The sequence below is a fragment of the Drosophila kikkawai genome, chromosome 3R (assembly GCF_030179895.1).
Source record: "Drosophila kikkawai strain 14028-0561.14 chromosome 3R, DkikHiC1v2, whole genome shotgun sequence".
Taxonomy (NCBI): domain Eukaryota; kingdom Metazoa; phylum Arthropoda; class Insecta; order Diptera; family Drosophilidae; genus Drosophila; species Drosophila kikkawai.
Genome location: NC_091731.1, coordinates 38652894 through 38668123, shown reverse-complemented (window position 1 = coordinate 38668123; position 15230 = coordinate 38652894). Strand labels below are relative to the sequence as shown.

The following is a 15230-nucleotide window of genomic DNA, read 5'->3' as shown; positions in this document are numbered from 1 at the left end:
ATCGATTCGTTTTCACTGGTGGCGATTCAGTATTTTTTAGCGGGAAATTTTATCTTTCTGAGATTTTTTAGTACAAAGCCAAATTGCATCTGGTTACACTCCCATCTACCATTTTGCAAAGTTTTGCTCAACACGTGTTCGCCGCTTGTTTCGTGAATTAATATTGATAAAATAAGTACAATGGCTGAGGAATCATTCTATGGTAATTACATTTTGCGTGTGCGGGCCAATTCGCAGTCGAAAAAGCCACCAAATGGCAGACGGGCGATGTATGTACAGGCCAAACGACGAACTGCCGGCGGCGCTTGCCGGTGTTTTTTATTCAAGGTTGCCCGAGGCTTATTAGTGTGTCTGCACCCACACCCTTCCATTTCTGTGTGGCGGATTAACTAATATTGTACATATCTCTCGTTCTCAGGAGTTACTTTGACCGCCGAGAAGGACAGCGTGACGTGGGACATGGACGAGGATTACGGACGCGGCCAAAAGCTGGTGATCAAACAGATATTGCTGGGCGCCGAGGCCAAGGAGAATGAGTTTAACGTGGTTGAGGTGAGTCTCATGAGTGTGTACATAGTTACCAGATAAATTGAGTATGCGCGCGCCGGTGTCTGCTTCCTGCATGCCGCCGAAGTGTAGACCGGTTTCCCATTTTCACCCACCACCAAAGAAGGCATTTTTCGCATACCGCTGTTTTTGTTAAGGTTAGGGTCATTTTGTCTGTACATCTGCGTGATGCAAAGTATCTGGCTGAGAGGTAGATACGTACATATGCACATAGATACTTCTTCCATGCCCAACATTGGTTTATTTAAGGTAGCCACTGTAATCTCTTACTGAGCAGCGTTTGAAATTCAACAAGGCCTTTACTTAACAGGCAACAAAATGTATTATCTATTTAACTACATGGTTTCTCTGAATTATAGAAATTTATATTTCTCCATTATGGTGGGAAAAGTTTAATTTTTCCAATTAACGTAGTTCTACACAATTCTTGGACGTCAAGCCAAAAGAACACACTTATTGACTCAAGTCTACGGCTGTACACGAAGCGGCTTCTTTGCTCGTCATTGTTTGCATTAGGTCGGAAAAGCTTGATGAGAACTTAAACATACTACGCAGTTTTGTATCCATCCGGCAAATCACTCCGGCTGCCGGGATGCTCCAGTTCCAGCACAGCAGGTCACACTGCAGAAGGGAGAGATCTTCGCGCAGCGATTTGAGGTTCTATGACGGGGGATTGGGGCAGAGGTTACAAGTGACACGGAAGTGGGTGAGAGTAGGCTTACCAGCGCCACGGTCGTATCAATTGAGGCGATCTCGTGCCCCCTAATGACCACCAACGAGCAAGTGCCACTGTCGCCGTTTCTAACCGTCACGTGAGACATTATTGTCGTCTTCAAATACTCGGCTGCTGCGTAATCGACACTACCCTTGAGGTCGGCCATAGTCACTTCAATGCCGTTAAACTGTTGGTTAAAACAAAAGTAAAAAGCTAAAGAAATCTGAAAAGAAATGTAATATTGTGAGTCATAATATTGTTTACCTTTTGAACCTCCAAGCTACACTGTGGCTTCATGCTTTTGTAAAGAAGAAAGAGTGCATTAAATACGATGCCAACTACCATTCCGTACTCTAATGTCCAAAATACACAGCAAAGCACTGTGACCAGAAACGGCAGAATATCTCGCTCTGTAATGGTCAATAATTACTAAATGACTAAGTACCAGTTCGAAATCCTTACTCTTTGCTCGCCAAATCTCTCCGATTGTTTCGTATTCTACCATGAAGAACATGGCTGCTATTATAATGGCCGCCAACGTGGCCTTGGGAATGTAGGCGAAAGTAGATGTCAAAAAGGCGAGGGTCATGAGAACAAGAGTACCGGTCACAGCCCCGCCCAGTGGCGTCTTCACTCCACTGGCATTATTAATAGCTGTCCGCGTAAACGAGCCAGTGATAGGCATGGATGAGAAGAAGCTGCTGAGCACATTGCTTATGCCTAGGGCAATCATCTCCTGCGATGCATCCACTATCTTACCCTTCGCTGAAAGTGGAAAATGTGGGTTAGCCTGTTAAACTATTCGGTGTGTTAGTGACAAACTTACAGAAGGCCTTTGCCACAGCAATGCTCTCCAATATGGAAAGCAGGGGTATGGATACCAAGGCGGAACCTACGTTGGAGACCATACCTTCGAAGTTAATGACTTCTCCGGTGCCTGCGTCTTCTGTGTGAAAGGGTGGTGGGCGGAATGGAGGAAGGCCGGGTGTGATGCTTCCGCTGACGAGGAATGGCAAGTTACCGTCTTTCTTCAGTAGGTAGCACAGGAGAATTCCCACCAGCACTGCTACAGCATTGCGAGACAGCGAAGTATACTTCAAGACACTTTTAAAGCGAAAGGGGAGGTCTTTAAGTTGCTATTTAGCAAGTAGGAAGAAATTTTCAAGTTATAGAAAACGTGGAAACTGGTCTGTTGTTACCAACCCGCATAAGAAGTAAAAGGACTAGTGTGCAGCACCCCAGGATAGCGTCATTCCGCCGCGTTTCTGTTATATGACCAAAGAAGTGTATCCAGCAGTCGAGGAACCCATTAGCACTGCTGCTAATGCCAAATAGGCTGTTAACCTGGCCTGTGGCAATCGTAATGGCTGCAGCCATCGTAAACCCCGTCGTCACTGGCACCGAAATAAACCGCATAAGTACTCCCAGGTTAAGCAGGCCCATGATGGTGATAATGCAGCCGGACAGGAAGCACAGGAGTATCGCATACGCCGGATTACCGTTCACGTAGGGGCGCACCATTAACGCCATAATGGCTGTGGGTCCTGGTCAGAGCTTCAGGAATTAAAACTGTTCGTTTAAAGAGAGCTGATGAGCCGGACTCACCCACTGTGATGTCTTTGCAGGTTCCGAGCAGTATATAGACAAATCCACCCATAAACGCCGAGTAAAGCCCATAGGCAGGCGGCAGGTTTGCCACAGCCCCATAAGCTATAGCCTGTGGCACTGCTGTCAGACCCACGGTGAGACCCGCCACCAGATCCATGGGCAGGAAGTTCCACTGGTATTTCGGCAGCCAATCGGTGACGGGCAGGTATTTGTGAACGGCACGCATATTGCAGCAGTTTCGGGCCTTGGAGCCCACCGCTCCCCAAACATCTGGCAGTCGCTCCCGATAGAGATCATCTGGAGGCGGAGGCACAGAGATAGACATTTTAGTAGCTAACCCCCGGTGGGGTCTGTGAAATCTTGATATCTTCGTCAGTTAAGTGGGTTACTTGATTGAAAATTGTTTTTATGTATACATTTTTATAATCGCTGCACATGATCTGAAGTACCTTGATGGTTTTCTAAGGCTGAGCAGTCTTGTGACTTCTGGAAAAATACCTTAAGATGTCGACTAACTGATAGACAAGTACATCCAGGAGAAGCAAGAGGGTTCAGTTAGGGAGCTTTTGGGTTTGGTAAGCTGACATTAACATCTTAAATATTTTTGAGTCGCTTGTATTTCCTGGATCTGCGTTTTTCATATTAAGATAAAAGACTGACTGATGGACAAGTTCAATCTAAAACTAAAGCATTTAATTATCTTGCATTAATCTTCCATCAATATTATAGACACAATGACACACGTATCTCTATGATTTCCTTTTGTCCACATTTATGAATTATATGCTGAGTAATCAGTTTACTAATACTTATATAAAATCTTTTGTAGGAAAGCTTCCATATATCCTATTTTTGTATATATAAAAAACATGTTGATTTGATATGTAATTGTAATATAATTCTTTGAAATCTTTTTGCTGATTTCAAACCTATTAAATTGTAGCTGATATTTCTGGGGCTTTTTAAATATATTTCCACTTTGATGAGTTTCCTTGAATTCGCCCTGCTTTCACTTATGTTTCCACCTCAGGTAAAGCACTTACCCTCATTATCGCACATGGCCAGCTTTTACAAACACTTTAAAATCGACTAATGCAAGGAGTTTCGATTTTTATTACAACACGTTGCTGTGGATGATTAATTAGCGGCCACTTGTTAGATTCGCACTTATAGGAGCCAGGTTAGGCCTTAGAAGTGGCTGCAGTGTGCAAGGTTCCTCGGAGTAGGAACGAACCGATCAGCACCAGTGAGGGCAGACGAATGGACAAACGGCTGTCTGTCGACGGGGTAACTACCGCAAGACGCCGAATATGCGAATGCGTAGGCAGCAGAGACAGTTATCTACCAGACAGTTTGGGGAAGGTGTTCAGCTCGTCTGACAGAGATTAGAGGCAGAGACAAAGAGCTACGCTGCAGAGCGATAAAGTGGGCTGATGAACTTTGATATGTATTTTTAGCTAGATCAAAAATTCGTGTAATCTTCGTTTAACAACTATCTGTGAGCCAGTGGCCATTGGCGGGAATCTATCTAGGCCAATCTGACTTGTCCATTTATGGTACTCTTAAGCAAGTGATGGGCAAACTAAAGGACAATGATTGCTAAATTTTGGTAAAATTTGGATGAAACGTGACTCAAGTCCATAAACTCAACCGCCTCAATCTTGGCCCAATCAAATTCATTTATCTTCCAATTGCCATTAATTTCATCAGGTGAACACAGTGAAGGATTCGGTGCAAATTCCCATTGCTGTCCTAAAGGCCGGAGAGACGCGCGCCGTCAATCCTGACGTGGAGTTCTACGAGTCAAAGGTGACGTTTAAGCTGATCAAGGGTAGCGGACCTGTCTATATTCATGGCCACAACATCAAGGACGACGTGGAGGTTGTCGACATGGAGGAGGAGGATGAGGAGGACGACATCGGCGAGGATGAGGAGGACGAGCACCCAAAGAAGCGAGCCAAAATCGAAAACGCCGCTGACGGTAAAAATGCTAAAAATAACAAAAGAAGTAATCCCCCAGCCGCCAATCATCTATCAAGGTTTAAGATAGGATGTGTAGTTTTTAAAGCAAAAACAGTTTTAGGCCCTATAATAATACACTACGAGATGCATACTGAGAATACAATCTAGTTCCTTTTGAACAGCTCCTTTTACACCTACATTAAAATCAAAGACAACGTTGTGTGCTCGGCTCGTGTTATCCCAAGCAAAGAGTCTGCGCCTCAGCCGGGGATTTTGCTCCCAGTTGAAAAACAGATTGAACGGTGACTGTGACGCACTAATCGAACACACAGATTTGTATATATATTTAAAAGAAATCGTAACTAAGCCGCACTAACTGTACGCGCCCATTCATATTTACTTTATGAAAATAAACTGTCGTCGGAAACCAAATGAAGGTATTTTTAAAAATTAGCTAACAATTTCGAATGGCGTTCGTAATTTTGGGGACTTACATTCTGTTCTTGGGCATAAAAATGCACTTTTAAATATGTTACTTTGATTACTGAATATAAGTGAAAGATATGTTTCCATTCGTTTACAGTTTTATTTATCAAATGAAAGTTTCACTCGTCAATTTAAATAAAAAATTTGGTAATGGTTGGGGCTATATCGTGATTGCAGATCTAAAAAGTTGATGAAACAATTTCGGGAATGCCTTCAAAGAATGCTACAAGGGGATGCTACCCAGAAATTGTTTTCTATAGGTGGCGGTGCTTAATTTGGAGACGGCATCACTTTGATGCGCTCGAAACAGTCCTTTTCCAAGGTTTCGCGGTGCTTGGGATCGGCGATCTGGATGAGTTCGTACATCCTTTGACGCACATTCTTTCCGAACAGCGAGGCGATGCCGTGTTCCGTGACAACATAGTGGACGTGGGCCCGAGAAGTGACCACGCCAGCGCCTGTTAAGGATTGAGAGTTTTCACCAAGGTTTGCTAGTAGAGCTAAAAGCTGTACATACCAAGCTTCAGTGTGGGGACGATTTTACTCTCGCCCTTATTGGTGGTCGAGGGCATAGCAATAATAGGAACACCCAGTCCATCGAGTCCCTCCGCGGCGCCACGGATAAAGTCCACCTGGCCGCCAAAGCCAGAGTAGAAGCGAGTGCCAATCGAGTCTGAGCAAACCTGTCCGGTCAGGTCCACTTCAATGCAGCTATTGATGGCCGTCATTCGGGGTTGTTGTTTTACGATGCTGGTGTTGTTTACGTAGTCGATGGCGTACATCTCTGAGGTGTAAAACAGGCAGTACAATTATTGTAGGCTCGTAAGGAACCCCTTAAAATTTAAATTAATTCGTAAATTAAATTAAACTTGGAAGATTTAAAAGTACTGCGATTTTGAGTAATTGTACATAGATATTTAAAATCGAAATGCCTACCGATGAAGGGATTATCGTTGACAAAGTCATACAGAGCCTGGTCACCGATTAGGAAGGATCCCACAATTCGACCTTGGTGCATCTTCTTCTTGCTGTTGGTGACGCAACCCTTCCTCACGAGCTCGACGACGCCGTTGGCAAACATCTCGGAGTGAATGCCCAGATCCTTGTGGTTGTGCAGGGCGGCGAGTACGGCATCGGGGATACTGCCGATACCCATCTGCAGTGTGGCACCATCCTTGACGAGATTCTCGGCGATCAGTTTACCAATTTTCTGCTCAACAGCAGAGATCTCGCCTGTGCCGTGTTGCGGCAGGTCGTCGGTCGTCTCGATGGCGAAGTCGAAATGCGACTTGTGGATAATGGCATCGCCGAACGTGCGCGGCATCTTGGGGTTAATTTGAGCTGAAAGCAGGAGATCAATAAGTTTCCAAATCGCTGTTTTATGCCCAAGTACGACCACTTACCCACAATAAGCTTCGAGTTAAGCAGAGCAGCTCGCACACAGTCAACACTGGTGCCTAGTGAGCAGTAGCCGTGGCGGTCAGGCGGCGAAACGTGGATGAAGGACACATCAGGCTTCACAATTTTCTTGTAGAAGAGCTGTGGGATCTCGTGCAGAAATATGGGCACGTTGTCGCCACGTCCCTCAGCTACGGCCTTTCGCACATTGGCGCCCATGAAGAACGAGTTGGAACGGAAAATGTCCTTGTACTCTGGCTTGGCGTACTCTCCTGGACCCTCCGTGTGCATGTGGCACACTGTCACATTATTAAGGTTGTTGCTCTTCCCGTGCTTGGCCATCGCATTCAGCAGCGCCACGGGCGTGGCAGCAGCGCCCTGAGCAAACACCGTGTCCCCTGGATTAGCGGTAAAAAAACCACAAGTTATATGATTAGTCAATTTCCACCACACTCTGTTAATCTAGAGATCCTAAATTAATTCGGCCACATTTATGAAACGTTAATCTGCTGAACATGTTCCGTGTCCATCATTCTTGATAATAAGATTATTCCACACAGCCTAGACGTTTTACGAATCGGGGAAAACCCTTTGATGTCTGTTTAAGGTGGATTTGAAATGTATTTTAATTTATATAATATTCAAAGTGGTGTTAATGAGAATGTTTTCTATGTTTGTTTAACTTGAATAATATAAATATTTTTAAATTATGATAGGAAGACGACGATTTTATGTCGTAAAACTACAAATATTTTATATTTATTATTATCTTGACAACGTTTTTTCTACTCAAGATTTTTCTAAAAAGCACTTGCGGATGCATACGACTTGCAATTCTATTTTCAGAGCGCCTTCTAGAGACCGGTGTGTCTACGTGAGTAGCTTTTTAAAAGATACCTCTAACCTATAATCCCATGGGTCCTTTAACAAAGAATAAAATCATACGATAGGTGAGTTTCTTATCAGAACGTCTGAGCCACGTCTGGCTTGACCGTTTGGCATTCGGAATGGCTAAATAAATTGAGATTCGCTTAGTTCGTGTGTCTACTGTACCTAATATTATCTGCAAGAAACGTGCCAAGCGAAAAACTTTTCCAAATCAAACTACGTCGCAGATCTGGCATGGCTCGTGTCGGCGATTTTGGCTAAAATTAGAGGGCCTGAATGCTGGGTGACGTTTGGGCAAACACATACATATACATACATAGAGATGTCGTTGCGATAGGCCACCACCCCCTTTGCCACCGCGACTCATGTTTATCAATTGGCACGGACTTGCTGATGAGAGGCCATAGAGGTGCTAAGAAATTATGATGTTCCCTATGCGTTGTGGGCGTGTCTAAATGTATTCCAATTGAAGGAGACTGTGCTTGTGATAATACTTTCACTAACGAATTGATCATTCAGTAATCAAGCACACACACCGGCTGATAAACACGTTGCATAACGCTGCCGCCATCTAATACATAGTATGTTATAGTATAAAGACCCTTATCAGCATGACAACTAAAGGCCGGTTGTCCGGACCTGTTTTTGAACGACGCATGTGTGGATGTTCTTGCCCCTAAGCTGAGCTTTGCATCGACGTTCTTGTTGTTATTGCTGGCCTGCTTCTGCTCCTGCTCGGGTACAAAGTACAACTTTCGACTGGAAAGTCGCAGATGTTCCTCCACATGCAGCCACAGCTGTTCTAAAAATATTTGATTAATATATGTACTAATTAATATATATGTGTTCTGTATGTAGTCATCAAAACACGATTAACTGCTATTCTAGGGTAGATATTCATTGTTTCGTACATGTATGGGTGGGTGGGGGACTTGGCTTTGATATTAGATAACAGAAAGGCAATCACATTTCTTAAGTCGACCATTACCATCATTGACCACCGGGCATCAAGGGTCATTAAATACAAACAAGGTATCTGACTAATCATCTTCAAAAATGTTATATATGTACATATGTATGTATATGTAGCCCCCAATAAACGCTGCTGAAATCACAAACATTGTTGTCAATATTAAGTGTAGCTGCCCTTCCCAGTGGGTTGTGCGTCGGTGGGAAGTAGTTTGAATTACGGGCGTCGAATTACACAAACACACACATGGACTTACACCCATATATTTGCCTGCCCGGTCTCTGGCCCCACAACCCCGTGCTCGCTTTGTGTTCTGGTTTCCTAAGCAGGCCCACTAAATGTTGCATAACCAAAGAGATTGCGAGCACAGTGCCCTCATCAATGAAAGTCGACTTCTGGCCTCCCAAGCCCCCTTTGGGGGACGACGCACTCACCAGATTTGATGCAGGCGACAGCCTCATCCGGGCTCACAATCGGCGGGTCGCGGGCAATGGGATGCGACAGCTCATTAACGTAGGTGAAGTAGTGGTTGTGGGCGGACGCATTGGTCGCCGCCGCCGTCGCATTGCTCAGGAGCTTGCTGAGCTGACCCACATGGCGCGCCAATTGCTTACTCATGATTTCAGGCTAGGCACACACGCACACTCGATGAACAGGAGCCGAACAGTTCCGCGGTACGCTGGGCGAGTTCTCACCAAGGGTATTTTTCTGGATTGGATTGAGCTCCGTCTGCTGCGGCAACGCGTTGGCTAGTGGCGACCGGTCCCCAAAATCAATCGAAACAGAAAAGCTTTTGCGCAAAAGCTCCCTTTCCTGTGCCCCTGGATGATCCGACCTAGAGCTGCTGTGTTCTCCGGTTGATGTACTGGTTGATTTCAGCATCGGCTGTTTACCACGTTAGGATAAGGGTAGGTTCTTTTAAATGTTATTCAATTTTAAAAGGGCAAGTTCTCAAGCTTTTAACCAGGGCTGCGTGTGATTGGCAGTTTCGATAGACCGATAGGCCAGCTTTCAGTTGTCATCCATTAAAAATCTCGCTAAATTTTAAATTTTTGACATCAAATTGGCTATTTTAATTCTTTTTAAGAGTGATTATATCTAAAGCTTATCTTTTCTAAAATTACCCATCATATTATTAAATAAAAAATATGACCCCAATGGGTAGAGCATTTTCTTGGCGTTTATTCACTAAGATTATTCGTTTTGATTAATCAAAATTTCCTATACGTAAAAGCGTTTTTGACTAACGAATATAAAATAACAAATTACTTTAGTTCTGCGCGTTTATATTAAAAAGACCCCAAGCAATTATACAACGCAATTCAACTATTTACAGGCTTAAAACATATGTATAACCGTAGATTTATCAAAAGGGTGATCTGATCTATTTATTCATTTGCGTGCACAATGCTATGACTAGTTTATGCGATTTGCTGGCTTCTCTAACTCGAACTACATCATGACCATTTACTAAACGGTTTCGGCACAATCTGGGATACGAGTAGATATATTCCTTATATGTTGCTAGTAACCGTAACGGTTCTTCTGTTGTAAGGATTGCTTTGCCGTCGCTCGGGACTCGAACTCTTCCGATCTTGAAGGCTGGACGGAGCCTAAACAATATAAAGTGATTATCCAAGAACTAAAGAAGAGATTGCAATAATGCGCTTTAAATATTGGCGTAAGGCCGTGACTAGAGTATTGTGTTACTTAAACGTAGTTTTAGGAGTTGTGCTGCGCCCAAGGCGAGTATCTTTGGGCTTCTTTCTGGCTTTGATTAATTTCGGTTAGTTAGGTGATACAGAGTATTTGCTGAATGCTCGTTCGTTTACAGTGTTCAAGGCTACTGCTTTCTGTTATTACTTAAATAACATTAAAAGCTACGTTTTTGGGCTACTGACTGGTTCGACTGCGGATCCTTTACCTATTCGATAGCGTCATATTCAGACACAGCTCGTGGTCTCGGAGGTCGCCCCACCCACCGTTACCCTTCCGCAGCTTGGACTTTTTCATCAGACTGGGCACCGTTAGGGTAAGGGAGCGTGGGAAGAGCTGATGTGAGTTCCGGGCGATGCGCAGGACATGCTGCACCTTCGAAATGACCTGGTTGGACTCGCAGTTCTTGTTTTTATGGTGCACCCCACTGAAAAAGACATTGAATTAGTTGTAACACACGTACTACTACTGACAGCTCACCATTCTCCAATGTGAAAAACTCTAGGCCCCTTGACGATCATCGCGTGGAGTTTGCGCTGGAGACACTGCTGCGAAACGTGCTGCAACGACCAGTCCCAGTTGTAGTCGTCGTAGGTGCAAAAGTGGCGGGCACACTTCCGGATATTCGTCCAGGTGGTGCGGTTGAAGGCAAATCCCATGTTGTGCTTGCTGCTGACCCACGGCATTACCTCCACCTGCAGAGTGAAAACCTCAGTTAAAAACGCAGAATGGTAGGAATTGCAGTGGCAAAAAACTTCAACTGAATATATCAAAATAGAGGAGGAGTGGGTGTGACATGCAAATTTATTTCAATTTGATTTGCCAGATGTTCAAATTTCATTTGGGATGGACACTCCATTGTGCGCCCCTCCTTGGACTAGTTGGATTTAATGTGCCGTATAACAGGGCTCAGTACGCGCCATACCAAATACCTGGCGATAGTCACTGACGATGCTCTGCTTATCAATCTTCTGGGAGCGAATGCGGGCGTGCAACTGGCAGATCAGGTCAGAAAATAAGGCGGGGCGGAGATGTGGCATGCCATTTCACAGACACATATAGACAAGTACAATTAAACACACAGCAGTACACAAATTTACAACAGCAAAACAGGCAATGATGGAGAAAATATATAGAGTATCTTTTAGCACCTGAGGTGCCTTGCTTTAAACGATATATTCCCCATCAGAACCACCCAGAAGGGTTATAGGATATAGTTGGACGTGCAAAATTGCCAAAGCGTAAATGAATGAACTAGGTAATAACCAATGGAGACGAAGAAAACATCTACGGCAAACAAGAATAGTGCTGGGGACAGGCAGGCAGGTGCTTGGCAAAAAATGATCTGGAGCTGAGAACGCTAGCGGTGCGATGTTGCTACCTTCTGATAGACGGAATACAATGACGGCAGGACATGATAGTTCCATGTTTGTGCACCATTTTTGTTGCTGCTATGGCTACTTTGCTCATTGTTGGTGTCGGATATGGCGGCGGTGGCGGTGACAGTGTTGATGAGGTTGCCCCGTTTGATACTGGTATTATCTCTCTTTAGGTCACTGGCTTTCTGGTTGTCAGCGGTGTCGCCCACATAGACTTTGGCGGACTTGAGGGATGACGTTGATGATGTTTGCGCAGCAGGTGATGAGGAAGAATAGGAGGACGACACGGCTAATTGCACAGAGTTTCTATTATTGTTATTCCTATTGTATCCTAATAGACTGCTTGTCGAGATCAGCGAGGAAGCATAGGATTTCTTGTTAGTCTGCGTGCCAGAATTCGGAATAGAATAGATACAGATATGGTAAATTACAGTAGTACAATGATAAACTCATGTTTTGGTTGGTCTTCCATGACCGGATGTATAGCCACATACATCCCAAAAATGGATGGATCTGTACGGGTGATTGTGTACGGAAGGTATATGTATGGATGCGTGTGTTTAGCAACAGAAGCTTAAAGGATACATTCGATTGGTTAGCACTCTCCCTTTCTAGCATTGCAGGGGTAGCCATTCTGTGCCAGATCTTACCTTGCTGTGGTAGGTGTAGTAATTGAAGGTCTTGAGATACGTGCCCAGTGATAGCACGTTGCATTGCGGGCACAAGTCTTTGGTTCGTTGCTGCATCATGGCCAGTAGGTATAAGAAGTCTTCGGCCACGTAATGATCCTCCTCTAGGAATAGGACCAGGCCTGCACCAAAAAGTAGCTGATGGTATGATGACTATAATCCATTGGAAAGTCTGCCTACCTGTGTGAAAGCGCGTGACCTCCAGCTCATTAAACACACGGTTCGCTTTCCAGATCCAATGGTGTTTCGTCTGTGTGAACTTGGCTTCCCGGTAGTGGCCATAGAGATCGGGGTGCATAGCATTGTTGCAGTTGCTGAGCAGAGCTCTGTCGAAATTAGACCAGTTTTATATGATATCATTAGTTGCACTTGGAAAACTCACTGCTCCTTCTTAATGTTCCGCGGGCAATCGTTGGGATCCACTCCAGGAAACTCGTTCGCATGCGTTTGAATGGAGTATGGGTAGAAGATCTGCAGGACCTTGCAGAAATCTATCTGCTGCACTAGATCATTAATATCGTCGTCATAGTAGTCATGGGAGAACACCAACAACACCTTGGAGATGTCTTGCGCCTGCGCCAGGCTTACGATTAGATGGCGCAGGTAGGTAATTCTCGTGTGCACCTTTAGAATGGAACTGTTAAAGGGCGATCCTCTTTGGCGTGAGGCTACTTACCTGGACTACAATTATCACAGAATCGTTTTGCAGGGGCCCAAATGTGTCTTCGTTGAGCACGAGCTGCATATCGTTGTACCTCACGATCTGACGCTTGATCTCCGTAATATTCGGAGGGTGGTAGACGTCGAAGCTGAGTGTGGTGGCAGTTACGCCTCCAGGGCTGCTCGCATTAAGGAGCAAGGCTGAAAATGAACCAAGTGTATCAGAAATAATATTGAATATTTAGGCACTCCTATCCCGGTTGCAATTTTCTTTTAGCATTATTTACACGACCTACCTGCTCCCGCTCCCGAAGCGGTGTGATTGCGGGAGTGCGGTGTGAGATACTTGTGAAGAGTGGCGGGCACCATGGCCAGTATGGCGTCGTCCGAGTCGTTGGTGACCGCATCTCCCAGCACATTGTCCCGCGAGTCCACTAAAAAATAGAAAGCGAGGGATGTAAATATTCTGCTTCGAAGCCAGAGCCCAGACCAGACCGGACCACTTACAGTAGTTAAAATTGTGATATTGTAGCAGCCCGAAGATGCAGAGGGCCAGCAGGAAGAGGCTGCGCATGTAAAAGTTGTTGCGCTTGCGCCCCATCGCTCCGGTATTAGGAAGTGGAATCAGAATGCGACCTGTTTAACATCAAACAGATTTAGCATGGCAAGCCCTGATACATATCCCCACGCTTCTTTGTATTTACCCCTTGTTTTCGACATGTCTGCGGTATCGGTCTCGCTTCGCTTCGACTGGAATAGTATCTGCTGTTTACTGAGACGTATTCATATAGCCATCTGGAATTGGATAGTGAATATTTCCCGATAAGTACTAACACTAGTCACTCTTAAAATAACATTTATAAAAACCAGATGATTATTAAGTTTGAACAAAGCACACACCCACTTGGCTATTCCATTTTATGTTTGGAACTACACAGATTATTTTATTATTATTGAAAATTTGTTAAAAAGAGAGCAGGGATGGGGTAAAAAGAGCGTAGAATCAAATGTTATAGATGTAAAAATTAGAATACCGTTGTATTCGTTATAATAAGCTTTGGAAGTTCTCCCATGTGTTCATCCGCACAATGGGATTTAAAACGGGAATGTTAATCAGAAAAGCAACGAGCACGCAAATTCAATTGTATGTCGGGCAGCCTCCATCGTCGCGATCTCGGAGCCATACTTGGCACTTAACTTTAATTAGCAATAGAAGCCCACTAGCCGGTTGAGGGAAAAGGGGCTGGAGAGGGTCTTGGAGGCCCTGACGGAACACATAGTCACAGCATTGAGCACGGCACGCAATCGGACAGCCTGTAAAGGGGGCGGCGCACTGTCCTCTGTCCGGCCACTAGCAGAGGCCTCTCCAATTGTCACAAGAGTAGATTCGGCTGGCGGCCGGCTGCAGCTTAACATAATATATTATCTTCCGAGGAATTGTAATCTCTGCGGCAGAAACAGGAAACACTAGATAGAAGATCTTGAAAGCATTTCCTCAAATGTGATTAAATATCCGCAGAAATAGTTTGTTAATTCCTACGTGAAGGTAAGAAGTTAAGTGGTCTATACTCTTAAATTTAAGGTTTAACTAACTTACAAGTGCAACTTTAAGTAACAAGTGTAACTTTAATTTGAAATCCATATCAAATGCATAAATGGTAAAAACTCTCTCCTGGAAAATACCACCATAGTGCCGCTTGTGCCAGGCAACGAATTAAAGTGCTTCCTGGAAACCTGACGGCGCTGTGAATGAATAAAATCAATGGAACTACGTTTATGAGTAATAATAACTTGTAATTGGGACATTTGCGATAGAACTTGACTTTGCATTTGTGTGTGTGGGATCCACCACTGCGTCCAAGGGGAGGGGAGTCATGAGGTCGAACAGGTATTTTTGGTTTAGTTGTTACGAAATAAATGGAAGAAATAGTCATGCTAAAGCAAAGCCAAAACAAAAACGAAAGCTGAGCAAATGCGCCGTTTACTTTGCACTGTTTTTGCTTTTTACGACCTTTTGTCATCTTTTGCGGGCATGTTAATTGGGTGAGCACCTGGACTCACCTCTGGTTAATTTTCCGGCCAAGTCGGCTGAGCACCGAGCTGTTTCAGGGGACTCCAACACCATCATCATTATTTGCCGCCCGGATTGGCTGTTGTGGCTACCAATTACTGCGATCGATTTTTCAGACGCC

General features: G+C 44.5%; 4 protein-coding genes across 9 annotated transcripts; 1 reads left to right on the top strand and 3 right to left on the bottom strand.

The window, feature by feature from the left end:
• Nucleotides 1–77: 77 nt before the first annotated feature.
• LOC108084955 (nucleoplasmin-like protein) lies at nt 78–5284 on the top strand. The gene is made up of 3 exons (XM_070287016.1): nt 78–202; nt 419–552; nt 4601–5284. Exons 1-3 carry the CDS (start codon nt 181–183, stop codon nt 5018–5020), a joined length of 576 nt encoding a protein of 191 aa, XP_070143117.1. The 5' UTR covers nt 78–180; the 3' UTR covers nt 5021–5284.
• Nucleotides 715–4567, bottom strand: LOC108084949 (sodium-independent sulfate anion transporter). 2 transcript variants are annotated; one of them, XM_017181349.3, is made up of 8 exons: nt 3934–4567; nt 2888–3187; nt 2486–2826; nt 2109–2418; nt 1745–2047; nt 1547–1692; nt 1290–1469; nt 715–1227 (listed from the first exon to the last, which is right to left on the bottom strand). In XM_017181349.3, exons 1-8 carry the CDS (start codon nt 3947–3949, stop codon nt 1021–1023), a joined length of 1803 nt encoding a protein of 600 aa, XP_017036838.1. In that variant the 5' UTR covers nt 3950–4567; the 3' UTR covers nt 715–1020. The 2 variants fall into 2 exon arrangements, with proteins under 2 accessions (XP_017036838.1, XP_070143104.1); XM_070287003.1 differs by lacking the exon at nt 3934–4567 and having other exon boundaries at nt 2888–3376.
• A 134-nt stretch (nt 5285–5418) lies between the features above and the next one.
• LOC138928847 (4-hydroxybutyrate coenzyme A transferase-like) lies at nt 5419–9255 on the bottom strand. The gene is made up of 5 exons (XM_070287011.1): nt 9029–9255; nt 6742–7134; nt 6275–6679; nt 5856–6122; nt 5419–5796 (listed from the first exon to the last, which is right to left on the bottom strand). Exons 1-5 carry the CDS (start codon nt 9210–9212, stop codon nt 5609–5611), a joined length of 1437 nt encoding a protein of 478 aa, XP_070143112.1. The 5' UTR covers nt 9213–9255; the 3' UTR covers nt 5419–5608.
• Nucleotides 9256–9754: 499 nt separating this feature from the next.
• Nucleotides 9755–15224, bottom strand: LOC138928846 (alpha-1,6-mannosyl-glycoprotein 2-beta-N-acetylglucosaminyltransferase-like). 5 transcript variants are annotated; one of them, XM_070287006.1, is made up of 11 exons: nt 15100–15224; nt 13743–13833; nt 13546–13674; nt 13335–13472; nt 13055–13239; nt 12761–13002; nt 12559–12704; nt 12340–12500; nt 10791–11005; nt 10519–10737; nt 9755–10207 (listed from the first exon to the last, which is right to left on the bottom strand). In XM_070287006.1, exons 2-11 carry the CDS (start codon nt 13756–13758, stop codon nt 9979–9981), a joined length of 1680 nt encoding a protein of 559 aa, XP_070143107.1. In that variant the 5' UTR covers nt 13759–13833; nt 15100–15224; the 3' UTR covers nt 9755–9978. The 5 variants fall into 5 exon arrangements, with proteins under 5 accessions (XP_070143107.1, XP_070143108.1, XP_070143109.1 ...); XM_070287008.1 differs by having other exon boundaries at nt 9979–10236; XM_070287010.1 differs by adding an exon at nt 11692–12072 and having other exon boundaries at nt 10098–10737.
• Between the last annotated feature and the right edge of the window lie 6 nt (nt 15225–15230).

Coding starts and splice junctions, on each gene's coding strand:
- LOC108084955 (XM_070287016.1), top strand. CDS start 181: ATGGCTGAGGAATCATTCTATG. Junction 203..418: donor GGCTGAGGAATCATTCTATG/GTAATTACATTT, acceptor TCTCGTTCTCAG/GAGTTACTTTGACCGCCGAG. Junction 553..4,600: donor ATGAGTTTAACGTGGTTGAG/GTGAGTCTCATG, acceptor TAATTTCATCAG/GTGAACACAGTGAAGGATTC.
- LOC108084949 (XM_070287003.1), bottom strand. CDS start 3,215: ATGTCTATCTCTGTGCCTCCGCCTCCAGATGATCTCTATCGGGAGCGA. Junction 2,048..2,108: donor TGCTGTGGCAAAGGCCTTCT/GTAAGTTTGTCA, acceptor TTCCACTTTCAG/CGAAGGGTAAGATAGTGGAT. Junction 1,228..1,289: donor TTGATACGACCGTGGCGCTG/GTAAGCCTACTC, acceptor CCCCCGTCATAG/AACCTCAAATCGCTGCGCGA.
- LOC138928847 (XM_070287011.1), bottom strand. CDS start 9,212: ATGAGTAAGCAATTGGCGCGCCATGTGGGTCAGCTCAGCAAGCTCCTG. Junction 7,135..9,028: donor TGTCGCCTGCATCAAATCTG/GTGAGTGCGTCG, acceptor CCGCTAATCCAG/GGGACACGGTGTTTGCTCAG. Junction 6,123..6,274: donor CAACGATAATCCCTTCATCG/GTAGGCATTTCG, acceptor TTTACACCTCAG/AGATGTACGCCATCGACTAC.
- LOC138928846 (XM_070287010.1), bottom strand. Junction 11,006..11,691: donor TGTATTCCGTCTATCAGAAG/GTAGCAACATCG, acceptor TTCACTCTGCAG/GTGGAGGTAATGCCGTGGGT. Junction 10,738..10,790: donor GTTTTTCACATTGGAGAATG/GTGAGCTGTCAG, acceptor TGTCTTTTTCAG/TGGGGTGCACCATAAAAACA.